General features: G+C 35.6%; 3 protein-coding genes across 3 annotated transcripts; all 3 read left to right on the top strand.

The window, feature by feature from the left end:
• The first annotated feature begins 3,198 nt into the window (after window positions 1-3,198).
• Window positions 3,199-4,874, top strand: ABCI1 (non-intrinsic ABC protein 10). The gene is made up of 2 exons (XM_086648151.1): window positions 3,199-3,340; window positions 3,874-4,874. The coding sequence occupies exon 2, from the start codon at window positions 3,973-3,975 to the stop codon at window positions 4,645-4,647; it is 675 nt and encodes a 224-aa protein (XP_086504277.1). The 5' UTR covers window positions 3,199-3,340; window positions 3,874-3,972; the 3' UTR covers window positions 4,648-4,874.
• A 277-nt stretch (window positions 4,875-5,151) lies between these two features.
• On the top strand, window positions 5,152-6,458 carry LOC147532320 (protein DMP3-like). The gene has a single exon (XM_086648152.1). It carries the CDS (start codon window positions 5,600-5,602, stop codon window positions 6,257-6,259), a length of 660 nt encoding a protein of 219 aa, XP_086504278.1. The 5' UTR covers window positions 5,152-5,599; the 3' UTR covers window positions 6,260-6,458.
• Window positions 6,459-7,184: 726 nt separating this feature from the next.
• XRCC2 (homolog of X-ray repair cross complementing 2 (XRCC2)) lies at window positions 7,185-14,885 on the top strand. The gene is made up of 10 exons (XM_086648150.1): window positions 7,185-7,528; window positions 7,738-7,885; window positions 9,270-9,424; window positions 10,751-10,821; window positions 12,896-12,958; window positions 13,437-13,568; window positions 13,861-13,957; window positions 14,120-14,156; window positions 14,455-14,555; window positions 14,657-14,885. Exons 1-10 carry the CDS (start codon window positions 7,352-7,354, stop codon window positions 14,678-14,680), a joined length of 1,005 nt encoding a protein of 334 aa, XP_086504276.1. The 5' UTR covers window positions 7,185-7,351; the 3' UTR covers window positions 14,681-14,885.
• Window positions 14,886-15,929: the final 1,044 nt, after the last annotated feature.

Here is a 15,929-nt window from a genome sequence, read left to right as displayed (position 1 = left end):
TTCGATGTCGACTTAGACCCTTTTCCTAACAGTATTAATTGTGACCAACATTATGCGCCTCCAAACGTTGAGGATAATACTTATAGATCAAACCAACCAAGTAGGAGCAAATTACCTGTCCAACGAAAACGAGCAAGGACACACTATGAAGAAGTTAGTGAAAGAATGGCTCTGAGTCTTGAAGAACTTGTTCAGACTACAAAGAGTCCAAATGATTGGTGTAAAACACTTTATGAGATTCCTGATTTGGACTGCACAATGAAAATGGAAGGAGCAAAACTTATAAAATCTCCGGAGCAGAAAATGATGTTTTCCATGATGAATCTGGATGAGCGAAAAAATTAGATACTATCGGAGCTTGATAAATGATACTTTGGAGTTTAGGGTTTAAGATTTATTTTAGTTTGTTTTGTTTATGCTTCAAATACTCTATTTTATGCTTGATTTATGTTAGTGGAACGACAATATCGTTTAAAGATATTATTTACTTTATATGGTTTTCTATATGTTTTTTTTATATTGAGCAATCTTATAAGGGTTATGTTATAATGTTTTTGACGTATTTTATTTCATTGTTTATTTGTTAGGATTTATCAAATGGATTAAGATAATGTTGAAGGTGAGGAACATGTTGAAAAAATAAATAGTAACAATGACATTATTATTCGTGCAATCGCATTTACTTGCAATTTTTGTCTACATGCACCTAATGTTCAATTTTTGTTTTAATCTTAACCATTTATTTGAAAGACTTAGATTTAAAATTGATCCTCCAAAATTCTAACAAAATAGGTCTTAGAACTTAAAGTTCCAATAAAAATGTTCCAGAACTTAATGATCCAAGAATTTCAATGTCCCAGATAAAAATGTTTTAAAAATTTTCACAACTTAAAAGTTCCTGAACCTTCAAAATTCTGATAAATTTTTGTCCCAAAACTTTTGAGATCTTCGAAGATCCGGACTTTAAATTTCTAGTAAAAAGATCTTAACGAATAACGGACCCTAAAAGAACACTAGTTATTTCGTATTTCCCACGTTCATTCAACTTCGAACAGATTTTGGCTTTACACCTATTTCGACTACTAGGTTGTTGTTCAATAAGATTGCTACCTACTGATTTAGTTGTCCCACTTTTCGCACAAGTCAATGTCATATATCGAACTACTCCTTCTTTTTTATTTGATCATTTTCTGAGTGAGAAACCTTCTTTTCGACCATAGGTAAGACAAAGGGCATACATTTCATCCATAATGTTGAACTCCAAACCTACAGTTGGTACTGTAACTTCGCACAAGTCTTCTTTCTGTTTGTCAATGTCATTCTCAGACGTTTTGTCGAAACAATCCACATCCTCACTCTGTGAAGAGTTTAACATTTCTGCAGCCAAAATATGTATAAGATATCAAATACATACATCTTAGCAACAAAACCCAAAAAAAATAGCAACAAACACTAATTATCAACAAAACCTCACAAAATAGTAACATCTTAGGAAAATTTCAGAACATATAATCAATTTCAGAACATACATCTTAGTAACATATAATCAAGAATTTCAGAAATACATCTTAGTTTGAGTGACAAAGAAAATGATAGAAAATCATGGGTACCTCTATTGAGAGATAATATATACGAATTTAAGTGATTAAACAAGAAGATAAAGATTGAAAAACAAGAAACCAGGTGACAAATAGTCTGATTATAGTACTGAAAGTTGATAACTTTACTAGGTTCATCCCCATCAATACCCTAAATTCAAAGAACATAAACATTACAAAGTAGTTTACATAATTGATGGATAAAATCGGATCGTAAGGAAGAGATTAATTTTGATTTCAGAGTATTACTAACTATATAAATTATATACAACATTCATGTCTAAACTCCACTACCACAAATTTGTTAACAAAAATGTGTATTTCAGTATATACAAAACTTTCAACATCAACCACCATCAAAGTAATACAAGGAGAAGATCAGAAATGTGTATTTCAGTATATACAAAACTTTCAACATGTTAATAAAAGGAATACGTACCTTTAGAATCGAGCAAATCAAACTAAGAAGAAGAAGAACGAATTGGTTATTCACTGGATGTTTAAACTTACCTGATGATGCCTAGATGAAACCGTTTAGGGTGAAGAAGAGAATGAAATCGGGTGCTTTTGAGTTTCCTGGGGTTGTAATCGAGTGAAGAAGAGGATGCCCAATCGAGTGCTTTTGAACTAAAAACCTAGCTGAAATCGTTTTGAGAGAACCGAGACTGAAAATCGATTTTGCCTTAGATGTTGGAGGAAGAGGGGAATGGAATCCCGTGTTTTGGTTTTGATGGAGAATGGCCTCAACTCAAAAGGCTTAAAACTTGAGGGACCAATTTGTAAAATTCAGAAAACTACCCTCTCCCTCATAACACGTCATGATGCTATGCCCGGTTGGACTGCCAACTCGGCCGGGATTCAACCGGGCATAGCATCATTTTTGAACTTATAAGGCCTTGTTCATTAAAGTTCTTCCTTAACCGACAAAGTGATGTAGATCTCTGAAGACGAAAATGGACTTTGGAGGAAGAACCCAAATTTAATCGATTGAATCTTCTTCTCAAGAAGGTAGGTAAAGCCATTAGATGATCATCCTGACCCCAAATAAAATCATCTTCTGGGTTAATAACATCCAAGATCCCAAAAGTTGGTCATTTTAAGGTGGGCAAAGTTGAGTAGTTTAGAGACTATTTCAGAAGCTGCGCATATTTAGGAGATCATATCGGTAAGCTGGACATGTTTAGGAGATCATTTCGGTAAGTTGGTCATTTTAAGAGCCCAATTGCGGGTAGTGTCCGACTATAGGCTGGGAAAACAGTCTGAGAGTCGGATACCCGACTCTATCGGCACATGTTCGAGCGAGTCGATAGACACTCATATACGAGTAGGCGGACAAACACAGATACATGGGCGTCGTGCTCCACTGGAGTGCGTGACCCGATTAGGCGGACAAACACTTATACATGGGCGTCGTGTTCCGCTAGAGTGCCTGGCCCGATAAGCCCGAATGGGCCAAATCATTTTGCGGGTAGGGGCACCAGGAAACCTTGTATCGCCCCACCCGACCCGACCCGAACAAATCCCATAGGGCGATTGTTATAATGATCAGTAACGGAGAACCAGAAAGGAACCGGAATTGGGATCACCGAGAACCAGAATTGACCACTTTCAACTATTGAACCACAAGCTTACAAGTTACAGGCCAGCTTAATTCTCTCTCTCTCTCTCTCTTTTTACCGATGCCGACGAAGGAACAAGCAGAGGAAGACGACTGAGAACAACCGCAACCCCTAATTACTTGGGTACTCAAATTCTCTCTTTCTCTTCTACTTGGGATTTTCAATTTTTCAACCCGTAATCTGATTCGAAATAAATTTCGATGCTTAAATTGATTTTAACATCTGGGTATTCATCTTTGATTTTATTAGCTTGATTATATGTTTAGAATTTCATTTTGTATTTCTTGTGATTTGAGATTCAGTAATTCATCTTTCAGAAACTTCCTATTACGAACATGAGCTCCAGTTGTTCGATGAAAATCCTCAACCAGTACTTCCTTTGTATCTTTAAACATTTAGAAACCAAGATTAAGTTGATTTAGGTTCTTTTATAGGACGTCTACTTTAGTGGGATTTTCAAGTTTAGTTAGAATTAATATATTAGAAAGCAAGAGTTAGAATAGGAATTAGAATTTCACAGAGACAATGCTGGCTGAACTCTATAAATTTTAGGGTTTTGTTGTTCTTTGTGGAGATTGTAGAGTCCTTTCTGCACATAATACACCAAAACATAGTCTTTTAAGTCCACAATGACCATGTATTTTTTGTTCATGCAGATTCAGATATCAGAATAGTACTCTTATACTACTCGACTTACAAGTAGAAAAGAGAGCTCCTACCCTAATTTCGACCAGATTTTTGAGAGGATATATAAAATGTTTATAAGGAAACCACCACTTCCTCGAATGCTCCTCAACAATGTCTCTTGCATGAGAAACGCCCAATTAATACTTCGTAACATCAATGTCTCATTGCACGATGGAGGTGCCCTCGTGTTAACCGGAGCCAATGGTGCAGGAAAATCCACATTCTTACGTCTATTAGCTTGTTTCTCACGACCGTCAGCCGGAGAGATACTTTGGAACGGTCATGACATCACAAATTCCGGAGTTTTCGAGCAATATAAACTCCAACTCAACTGGCTTTCCCTGAAAGATGCTATTAAAGACAATCGAACAGTTCTTGATAATGTTCAATGGTTTGAAGTTCTTGAAGGCAAGTGTGGTAAATCAAAGCCCGCTTTAGAACTCATGGGTCTTGGCCGACTTATTAACGAGAAGGCAAGGATGCTCTCTATGGGTCAGAGGAAAAGACTACAGCTTGCTAGAGTAGTAGCACTTGACCGCCCAATTTGGCTTCTTGATGAGCCGTCAGTGGCATTGGATACAGAAGGTGTAGGTTTACTCGAATATATCATTTCAGAGCATCGGAAGAAAGGGGGAATCGTGTTTGTAGCTACACATTTACCTATTAAGATCGAAGATGCTATGAATCTAAGGTTGCCTGAGAGGTTCCCCAGAAGGAAAACCTCTGTTGATTTGCTCGATTGATCGATACACAGCAAGAGACAATGCATGGGAATTTACCCAACTTATACGTTCTAGGTTTCATTTCGTGGTCGTTCCTTTTTGTTGCAGAGGAAGAAGGTTTTTGTTATCTATTTCTTACTTGCCATTGTTCTTTGTATTCAAAACTACAAAAATTGGTTGTCTATTTCCTTGTAGAATCAAATTTTCCTCAAATTTTGTTTCCAAATAAGATTACCAATTTCTGGTTCTAATTGTTTTATAGGCAACATATACCTACTAAGGGACTAACTAAGTTATCTCTCAAAGTTATAATAGTTCCAAAATCGAAAATTTCAACTAGTCGGCTCTCTATTAACATTTTTTTTTAATATAATGCACCATTATGCTTTGAGATCGAATAAAAACAAATTGTATTATTAAAGTGTATAGAAAAATATTTGACAACTAACATTTTTACCTACCGTGTTGGAAGTTGCCTACAAGTTGAGATTGTTTGTCATTTAATTCTACTTTGAATAGTTAATCAAATGATCTATTATCGAAATCAATCTACACGAATTTAATTCTTGACCAAATCAATCAGTAAAAGAAGATAGTGCGCTTACAAATTCCGAGATTGTTAATCTCGCTAATTGGTTTACTTTCTCCCACGCCAAACATGACCTAAAACTTAAAATAGATTATAACCAAACTTACCTAAATGATTCTCTGTACTTTCTTTAAGTTGGATCAAGATGAGTTGGTATTCAATAACTTCACGCTTCATTCAAAGGAAGAATGTCAAATTTCATACAATTGAAACAAGCAAACATTAGGAAGCACCATTGAAACAACCAAACATTTCACCTACCCCCACCTTCCTTTCTCTCTCTTTTTCAAATCATCATCTTCAAATCCTGCAACTCTTTCTAATACAAAAACCCATTTCCATCTCTAATCACAATCTTCTTTGTCAATTCAAAACAAACCCAAGATGTCTCTAAGACCAACAACCAAATCCTTCAAAGAAACAATAGAAACTAAAGATCAAGAACAAGATTCTCTTATTGTTCAAACAGAGAATAAACCTCCTCTTCCCCAAAGTGCTTTATCCCAAACCTTAACAAGTACAGCAAACTTAGCCAATCTCCTTCCAACAGGAACTGTCTTAGCATTTCAAATTCTCACACCAGTTTTTACCAACAATGGTAATTGTGATACAGCAACTTATCTCATGACAAAATTTTTATTATTCTTTCTTGCTACTTCTTGTTTTCTTGCTTCTTTTACTGACACCATTAAAACACCTGAAGGTCAAGTTTTTCATGGGTTTGCTACTTTCAAAGGAATTTGGGTATTTGATTATGAACCCACATCAGGATCTTCTCAATTTAATCTTCTTGATCTTTCAAAATATAAACTAAGATTGATTGATTTTGTTCATGCAATTCTATCAGTTTTGGTGTTTATATCTATAGCTTTAAGAGATAAGAATGTAATTACTTGCTTTTACCCAAAACCAGATAATGAAATTCAACAATATTTGAATATAATTCCAGTTGGAATTGGACTTATTAGTAGTTTATTGTTTGTGGTTTTTCCGACTAAACGACACGGTATCGGTTATCCTCTTAGCTCAGGGAAGATAATGTAGATTTGTTCATCTCTGTAATAAGTTTTCAATTTCTGTAAATTATCTGAAATGGGTTCCCATAATTCTGGGAAGAATGTTATTATTACTATTATTATTATTTTTTAATTTTATATTAGATGTAATTGATCTATGTTTTAATAACAAAGATTTGAATTAACATTTGTTAATTACAAATTACAATATCTTAATTTTTAGATTATTTTTACGAGTCATTTGTACATGGTGTTCAAAGGGTTAAGAAAGGGAGAGAGCTACTTTTTCTTCTCTATCAATGTCATGTGAGTAAGTAACTTTTATGTAATGGGTGAATTAAGAGAACCTCCTTTGCCAGTTGAACGCGATTGAAAATGATACGGAAATATTCGAATGCAAACATGTAGTTTGGTTTTACGTTCTTAATAAGAAGTCAAATACTCGAACTAAACAGAAGTACTGTAAGTCAAACAATGAAGTTTCGCATGAAAGATGGGGGAATATGGTTGACAATTGATAATCGAGTGGTCAAAAGCTAGTAATGTCAATCAGGAGGCCCAAGACGTTTTGAACCCGTATATCATGTAACCCGCTTAGATTGATAGCTAGGCGAGCCAATGTGCCTAGCCAAGTGATACTCGGGCCTACTTTGTGTGAGCCATCTGACCTCTCTCACACAAGCAGGTTCAATAGGGATCGACGATAGACTCCCACGTGGCGAACTGGGCAAAGCTGGCTAGCCCCTCGTAGGACACCAGGTCTGACCCTTCTTAAAACCAACTGTCCAGGGTCTTTTCAGCCATGATGCTCTGTTCGACACATATCCTGTCCGAAAATCGCGTTGGAATCAGAATGTGTTTGGTCAGGATTTAGAGAAAGAAATTATATCACTTTATCTTACTAAATCCTGTCCGAACGCATACGTATCACGATTCGGCCGGAATATGTTTGAGACAAACATTCATTTTCTGGCCCTCTTTAGGTTGGCCGTATATCAAGAATGAGTCACGATAGCCCGGGCAGTTGACACCACTCGCGATGCCACAGGATATATAGGGAAGTAGAGAATTCCCGCCAAGACATTAGACATTCAGAGAGAGAGAGAGCGGTTCTTTATCAATGAGACCAAAAGAGTGGATAAATGGAGATGAAAGTGCGAAAGAAATGCTTTCTAGGGTTTTAACAGAAAGACCATTCTTACTTCTCCCTCCTCTTCATCGCGTTCCTCTTCGCGTTGGTAATGTTGTCGAAATCATTGGCCCTTCTCCTTCCGCCAAAACCCAAATCTTAATACAGGTTCCCTCTCTCTTGTCTCATCACTATATATATGCTACTCATTTTTACATGTATATGATCAAAACTATGACATTTCTCATCCAAACTATCAAAATGTTAACAACACTTGTAGTTTATCAATATTGATGAAATTTCTAAATAAATTTACAAATCTTTGAAATTTCTTATCTTTATTGATATTAAGATATATGGGTATCTTGTATATGTAGGCTGCTGTTAGTTGTATCCTTCCCAAGGAGTGGAAAGGTGTACAATATGGTGGGTTGGAGCGTTTAGTAATGTACTTTGACTTGGATTGTCGATTTGATGTCGAACGTTTAGCACAAGTGCTGAGGCATCATATTATTGAAGCAACTAGTAAGTTGCATTAATCTATATATTCGCAATTTTGGCGTGCTACTTTTTTGTTCATATGATGTTCATTGTCTTCGAATTTATGGGTGTATGAACTTTCTATTTATTCGTAAGTTTAGTAACAGCTAATAACAATGATAGAAAAGGCTAAAGTCAAAACCTACCTCAAACCTAAACAAAATCAAGGGTTCTCGTTTTCGGGTCAACTCTCTTGAAGGACTTCGTCACTCTAAATTAAGATCGTTGATTCCCAATTACGTTGGTGTACGTCTGTTTTTTTAGCCTTTTCCATCATTGTTGTTTTAGTAATTGGAGAACTTCTTGGAGATGAGTACAATTATATCAAGTGTTGGCACACCTTTTGAAGTTACTAGGAAACCCGTTTTTTTTTTTAAATGAAAAAGAGGAAGTGAAACTTCACTTTGCTATTGAACTCTTTATCAAGGCAACAATTCTAGGTTGCCCGCTCCTTTGACCCCCCTACTTCACCGTCTGGATAATAGGACAAGAGGGGATAGATGGGTTTGAGCTTTGAGGGCATCATGACCACTTCACATCTCTCCCTCTCTTGTCTTATATTCATATGATAAAGTAGGAGGTCAAGTAGGCGGGCAATCTATCTTTATTGTTATCAAGGTGAGGTATTGCTCGATGTCTAACAATTTGGTGACAAAAGGTTGAAGGAAGAGAATGGCATGCCTCATGACTCTTAATTTGACAACTCAGCCATAAGGAAATATTTGTAGGCATTTTAGTTCAGATAGTGCCAGGGAGTTCTCTTCTTCTCTTTTATTGTGCTTCTTTTACTCTCTCTATTTTTTGGGTGACGTTATAGTTTAAGGTTATATCAAATTTGAAGTGAATAAAGTTATTAGAACAGTTTCCTAGGTTTGCAGCTGGGATTGTATTAAACCTCCACTGAAGCTTCTGCCATCGCATGTACATTAGTGTTAGAGTAGGTTAATGATGTCAAATAGAAGCTTCTTGTGCAAGGCACTTCGTACTTAGTTCCTTGTTGCTTAGGAAAACCTTTCAAGAGATGGAACAGCACAAGAAATTCTCTTACATATAGCCTACGTCTTTTGGCGTCTAAGTTGGTGAGGCCTTTTTTGGTCAGTTCGACGCTTAGAACTGTTAGCTGGTTTAGGGCCGGCCCATGGAAAGGAAAAACCTTGTACCAGATGGAACTGGCATAACAGGCCTCGGTGGTGCCCAAATCAATGATAATATGGCTGATATTGGGGAGGGTGTGACATCAGTTAATACATCGGAGTTGTTCCCTTAGCTGTGCTGGTTACCCTTACGATCTTTGTCTCAATAGGACAGACTTCAAGTAGTGATGCTTTTATAGGGTCATTTTAATTGATGATCAGTTTAAATATTTTAGGATCGAGCAACAAAGAACTAAATAAGGATCTTCAAGAGTATGGTGTTATGAGGGAACCGCCAACCAACTTTGACGAGGAACTGTTTGTAGCTTGCATGAGGCGTTTCTTATACATAAGATGTTACAATAGTTATGAATTTTTGGGCACACTCAAGGTGAGCTTCTTTCGCTGTTATAGCTCTTTATTTATTGGGGAAAAAGTGTTTTTTCGTGTTGTGTGTTTAGGACTTGATCTAGTCCGATATTTCTAGTTCCATAAAACAGTTTGGGATTGAAAGTAACCAATTATGTTGTTGTTGCTGTTGTTGTTATAACCTCCTGTGAAATAATATACATGAGGAAATTTCTTCTGTTGAAGAGCGGTATATAGTGCATCATAAGAAAAGATACAAACTAGTGCAAATTTTGGGTCGGATGGTAGCACAAGTTTGTTTACTCAGTGCATGGCATGAACGTCATCCTTATATGAAAAGTTTGCCTGAAATTCGTAAGTAGAGCTCCTTATACCTCCTTACAAAAGAGTCCTAAACCTACTCGAACTACTTAAATTTGCTACCTTAGATATTGAATAACATTAAGACTTCTTTTAACAGTTTGGATTGATTGAATGTACATTTCTCGCCCTACAAAAATTGTAGGCAAAAGGCAGCAGAATCTTCTACAGCAACACGAAATTGCAACGTTGCCAAACTTCCCATGCTATTATTAAATCTAAATAAAAAACGCTACTTATCCCATTCTGTCTCCCCCCCTCCCCGCCGCTCCAGCAAAACAGTGTCCCTTTATGAACTTTAGTATTGAGTTCATGGAGATATGCTTACTGCATTTGAAAGATAGTTTTGTGATTTACACTCAATAAAAGTTTATCTTGAAACTTCGAGTCAGTGTACTGAAGAAAAAGAACATACAATAAAAGCAATGAGCTACATGTGATATGTCAGTTTAACGCCTCCCAATTGCGAAAAAAAATCTATATATTGTTTTGTTTTAGCCCATTTAAGGTTCCTGCTCCAATGGAACAGGATCCCCTCTACATCCTATACTTCCACATTAGTATATTACTATATTGATTTCATTCCTTAAAGATTTTTAAAATTCCTATCTTTCCACAAATACCACATGGTTGCCTTCGGTATCAAGTTCCAAATTTCTGTACCTAGCTTTGGTTTTTCATAAACTCCCATGGCTTCAAAGCTTGGTTGATATTCTTAGGACGACACCAACTTATCTTAACAGCATTGATGAAAGCACTTGATTGATTTTTTGGATAATTTTGCATGTACGACTCTGAATCAGTGACTGGGAATGAAATAAGCAATCACATACCTGTGAAGAGATGGTGATTAGTTCTGCGGAGTTATTATTTGAGTTTGATAGTTGTTAATTTTGATTTGGTTGTTTGTATGCTAAACACAACTTCATGGAATTTTCTTTTTCTTGTGTCTACACTAATGTTATATTTTCTTTCACTGAATATATAGACATTGCGTTACCGACTTCAAAAGGAAAGTGAAGCAAATGGTGTTGCTGCTCATTTTCTAATGATTGACAGGTTTTCTTTTAGTCCCAAATTTCATGTTATAGGATTTGTGTTACACTGTATTTGTCTACATGATCTCTTTACACCACTACTTGTAGTTAATATGAAGATTCACAATGGATAATTTTTGTTAAAAGTTCTACTTACTACGTTCATCATAACTACCCAAAATGATCATTTTCTGAAACTTCTAACTCCAGCATCTGCTTGTTGAAATTGAATGCTAACTTGATAAGCTAGATTCATAACTTGGTTTAACCAATAGTGGTTAAGGTTCAGGGCAGGATGATTTTTGAGTGAAGTTGAACTATATGATGTAGGGATGTCTCCTGAAGAACATGAGAACTTTGATCATTTCGTGTGGGCCGAACGGAGTTTTTTTTTTTTGAGCCAAGGGAAAACATATTCCATTAATAAGTGACAAAGTCACAATGATACAAGGATGATAATTCTTATTTCTCTCCTCTGAAGACTTCATGAGAGTTACATACCTTTAAATGCAAAGTGCCTCATGAAGGGAAAGAAATTGGACAAGACACAGACACAATGATCCTAAAGATCGAGAATAAAAAGACCCTAAAGGTCGACAAGAAGATCCTATAGATCGTGAAATGGGACCCTAAAGGTCTGACAAAAAAAACTGGAAAAAAACTAAAATAACCACTGCCGCTATCGCCGGAAAACCGTCACCGGAGAACCGCCACAATAACGAAATTATTATACTATTAATACAAATAAACTCAAAATGTGACAAAATAACTGGAAGAACCACCGCCGCTGACACCGAAAACCGACGCCGTCACCGGAAAACCGTCGCCATCACCAGAAAACCGTCATCGGGAAACCGCCGCCCACACCGGAAAACCACCACCATCATAGAAGAACTGTCAACACTAAATCCCAGAACCGCCATCACCACGCCATCACCGTAATCACACTCATTTCCTATTGTTCATCTTGTGCGAGTTATATGATAATCTTTTCAGTCCACAGGATGCTTGTACTTTCATTTTCATAAACATTAGTCTGAAATCTCCATTCTTTTCCTTCAATATTCCCCAAAAATGCAATACCAATTCAACAAGTGTCTTCTCGAATACATCTGCATTTGATATGTAGAAAACAACAACCACTCCGGCAGTGAAGACAGCCGACAATTTGATCTTTGCACCGAACACTCCATGATTGTATAAACTTAACAAAATTAACCCTGATCCTTAGTAACGGTTAAGGAGAAGACGAACGGAATTGCCATAAGATGAACGGAGGGTATTGAAATTACCAAAAAGAGGATTATCGTTGGTTGAATTTAATTGTTGTAACATTATAAGATGCATCTATTGTCCATGTTAGGGAGAGAATAACAAGAGGAAGAATCCAAGAAGAATAGATAATTGATGATCTTGTTGATGAGGATGATGCCATTTCTTTAGAATCTAGAGAGAGATAGAAAACTATATGAAGGATTGGTTTTGATTCATAAGTATCTCTCACATTAGGAGAAGCTATTAATGGAGGGAAGCCTAACACACAATGAAAACGAAAAGGGGATCCGGCGAAGGTGGGCCGAACGGAGTTATATAGAAGAAACAGTTTATTAGTATCTTTCCTCAATGTTATGTTTTTTTTATTGTCCAAGTCTCACTGTTAGTGCCTATATGTAACTCCCTTTTGTTTTTCTGTCATTTTCATTCTTGTTACTTCTAGTATTTTAATTTTGTTGTGTTTTCCATCTCTAGGACCCTGGTCCTTCTGCCTTAGGTAAAAGTTCTTTCGGCGCATCGCTGATTTTTCCCTATATAACAATGTGACTGTTGGGTTATCTGCTGTTGACATAGTTCCAAGGTGTTTACGCTAAAACTTAAACTAAACCAAGAAAGTGTCCAGTCATAAACTAATATGTAGTTTTTTAACCTGGTTACTAAATTTATGAAGGAAATAACAAGGAACAATTTAGCATGTTTTCCTCTTCTTTTAGTCTTTTCAGCTTAACTAGTTGTTGGGATAGAGTTTACTAGGTCTACACTTCCATGATTGATTATTTATTATTAGGTAATCAACTTATTTTGGAATTGATATTCTCCAGCATTGGTGCATTTTATTGGGCTGATCGAGCTTCCACTACTCTGCCTGTAGGAGGTGAAAACAGGTAAAAGTACTCATTTTCTTACACGTTTATTTCTTTTACTTTTTCATCAAATTTTATGAAATTCTGTGATAATAAGGTGTTATTATGACCATCTTGTAATTTGTAAGCGAGGCGCAGTTTGGTATTTGGTTTAAAATCTTCGAGGGTGTTCTCGTGCTATGATCCAGTTTACTCGTTGAATCCTTATAAGTGGGCTGTGGGCATATTTGCTTGCACCTTTCTGTTTTCAGGATTTAGGTTGATAGAGACCCTCCTTTGACATCTCATTTCTAGTTTTGCTCTAGTTAGCTATAAATTTCAGTATCGATTGTTCAGTTTGTTGCTAGGATGACTGGATGAGTTTCTTCTTACACAATTTACTATTGTTTTAATATATATATAGTATATAGTATATACCATTCAATTTTAAGCATTGCAGTTGTGATCAGCTTCTCTCTTCTACCTCTTTTTCTGTACTTGTGTTTTTAAAATTGTATAGGAAAAGCTTGTCTCTTCATAGTGTGGTAGAAACTGTTGTTCAGGAAATTCGGAAGCTTCTACAAATGCAACCTATGCTTCTTCTTGCTACCAAGTCAACCATTTTTGGGGATGGATTAAGTGAACACAAAAGGTTAGTAGGGAAATTGTTTCATTACTCTTGTTTCTAAATAATAAAATTGTGATAGCTTCAACCTATATAACTATATAGAGAACAATATCGCGAGCAGAGTTTGTTTCATTAGTTCTTGTTTGCTGTCTTTGTTGTTCTATCAGTTTTAGTATTCAATTTTGCGGGATTGTGGTGTATAGCTTAATATGTTTTTTTCCCTTTCACAAGATTTTCTTATTCTTATTTTATTCCAAGTACAATTCTAGAATAAAGTGTACTTTTAAGTTTAACTAATGAAGATTTTTGAAAATAGTTCTTTCAGTAAATGGTCACGGCAAGATACCTCCAAGACTATTGATGGAAGCCAAAAGAAACACTCATATCGTGAATACATGCCTTCCGTTTGGCAGGTAAGTGACAAGTGACAATTAATTGCGCATATTTCTTTTTTAGATTAACATCATCTCTATCCTTGTTGGCACTGGCTTAAACCCTGAAACCTAAACCCTTCAACTAGGTAAGTATATTGGGAAATCAAATACAACTCGTACTAATGTATCTTATTCTTGCAGCAATTTATTACACACAGGATACTTGTACAAGTTTCAGGTTTGAAACTTCCATCAAACTTTTATTAATTTTATGTTAACTTCATTATATATAATACAGGAAATTCAGTTTTCGCCGAAGTCCTGTTGGTCTTGGTTAAAAACACATTTTTTTAGGCTTGGACTCCCTACGAGAATCTGTATAAACTCTATAAACTGTGCAAACTATAGCAAACCTTTCATACTATGTGCGAAGTTATACCAACTTTACTTTGTGCAAACCTAACCTAAGGAGATGGAGCAAAACCCTAAAGGAATATTAATGGATATCCCATCCTACTGTTATTACTGAATTGCAGGTGATGATCTTCGGAGCAGCAACAATGAATATCAATCAACATTTTTGTGTGAATGGTTGCTTCCATCACTAAGTTTCTGCGACAAATTTCACGTTTCAGATGTAAGAACATAAATACCTAAATGTTAAGATTCATTCTTTTCACAATTCAATAACTTTTTGAACTCTGATCCGTTTCTTGCTTATGTTGTCATGTCCTTCAGGCAGGTCTCTTCATGGTTGCTTGAGCTCATTTCTGCAGCATTGAGTCTAGCTGGTACTTGCCTAATCTTTTATATGATTTTAGATTCCTAGGCTTACTTGTTTAATTGACTTCGTACAAATATTAGCATATGGTTTGAGCTAAACTAGTAAAGAATAGAATATATCTGTTTAACTCGGTAAACTAGAGATGACGGTTTTTCATTATATATTTTAGCCAAGTATTTTAGATGTTCTGTAAGTGCAATTTGGGTTGCTACATATGGATTTTACGTTTACACTCAACTTACACTCGTTTAGACAAGTCAGACGTGTCAAAAACTCCAAAAATAAAAAGAAAAATCGACATTCTAATAGCTAACTCAAACCCCATTCTGATTCACCATTTCAAACTTGTGTTTGACAAAAAACCGAAACCTAAGTTAGTTTGAAGACTTTTTTGTAAATGTTAGCGTACTAAAAGGGTATCAATCCATATCTCAAATCCATAATTTGGTAATAAAAAACTTGTCAACAAAAAAATAAGCTATATTCTTTTTGGCTTGTTCGTTTTTCCAACGAGCAATGCCATCTATTATCTGATAGAGAGATTACGCGTCTTTACTGTAAGAAATTCAACCATTATTGCATAACACGTTTCAGATATTATGTATTTTTGTTTCTCCATTAGGTATAACGAAAGCTCATTAAAGTGTATAAAGTAAATGGTATTAGTAGTATGATGTGTTCATAAGTTGTATTATATTTATGAATGTCACTCTCTATAATATTCTTTTTTGAAGTATAAGATTCTTTGACTTTTATGTTCATTTCATTGGATGACTTCATTTTTTTGCTCTCAAATGATTTATCGTACATTTGTTTAAGATTGAGAAACAAAAAGACTGTCATTTTCATCCTCAAGACTCGGGCGACCTTGTCCCCCGAGTCACGCCTTCCATTATACTTATATATATATATATATATATATATATAATATACTTGTGGATATATCTGCCTCAAATTGTCACCATAGACTTTTGGTTATGAAGTTTCAAGTTTGTAGATTTTGAGATGGTGATTCTTATGATTATATTTGTTTGGAAAGTTAGTTGTTAGACTTAAACCCCTCTATCCCCTTCATCACCTCAATCGTATTCGGTTGAACATGACACGACTTCACTCTAAATACGGCCAGTACTATATAGGCTTTTTATTTTTGGAGACTTTTGGAATACAAATATATCTCAAGTGGCTTGAATGGTCTACATATTCTTGATATATCAAAATCAAATG

The sequence above is a fragment of the Eschscholzia californica genome, unplaced genomic scaffold (genome assembly GCF_041429995.1).
Source record: "Eschscholzia californica isolate CP2 unplaced genomic scaffold, dmEscCali1.0.p SCAF_6, whole genome shotgun sequence".
NCBI classification, from domain to species: domain Eukaryota; kingdom Viridiplantae; phylum Streptophyta; class Magnoliopsida; order Ranunculales; family Papaveraceae; genus Eschscholzia; species Eschscholzia californica.
This window is presented reverse-complemented; position numbering and strand designations above follow the sequence as displayed.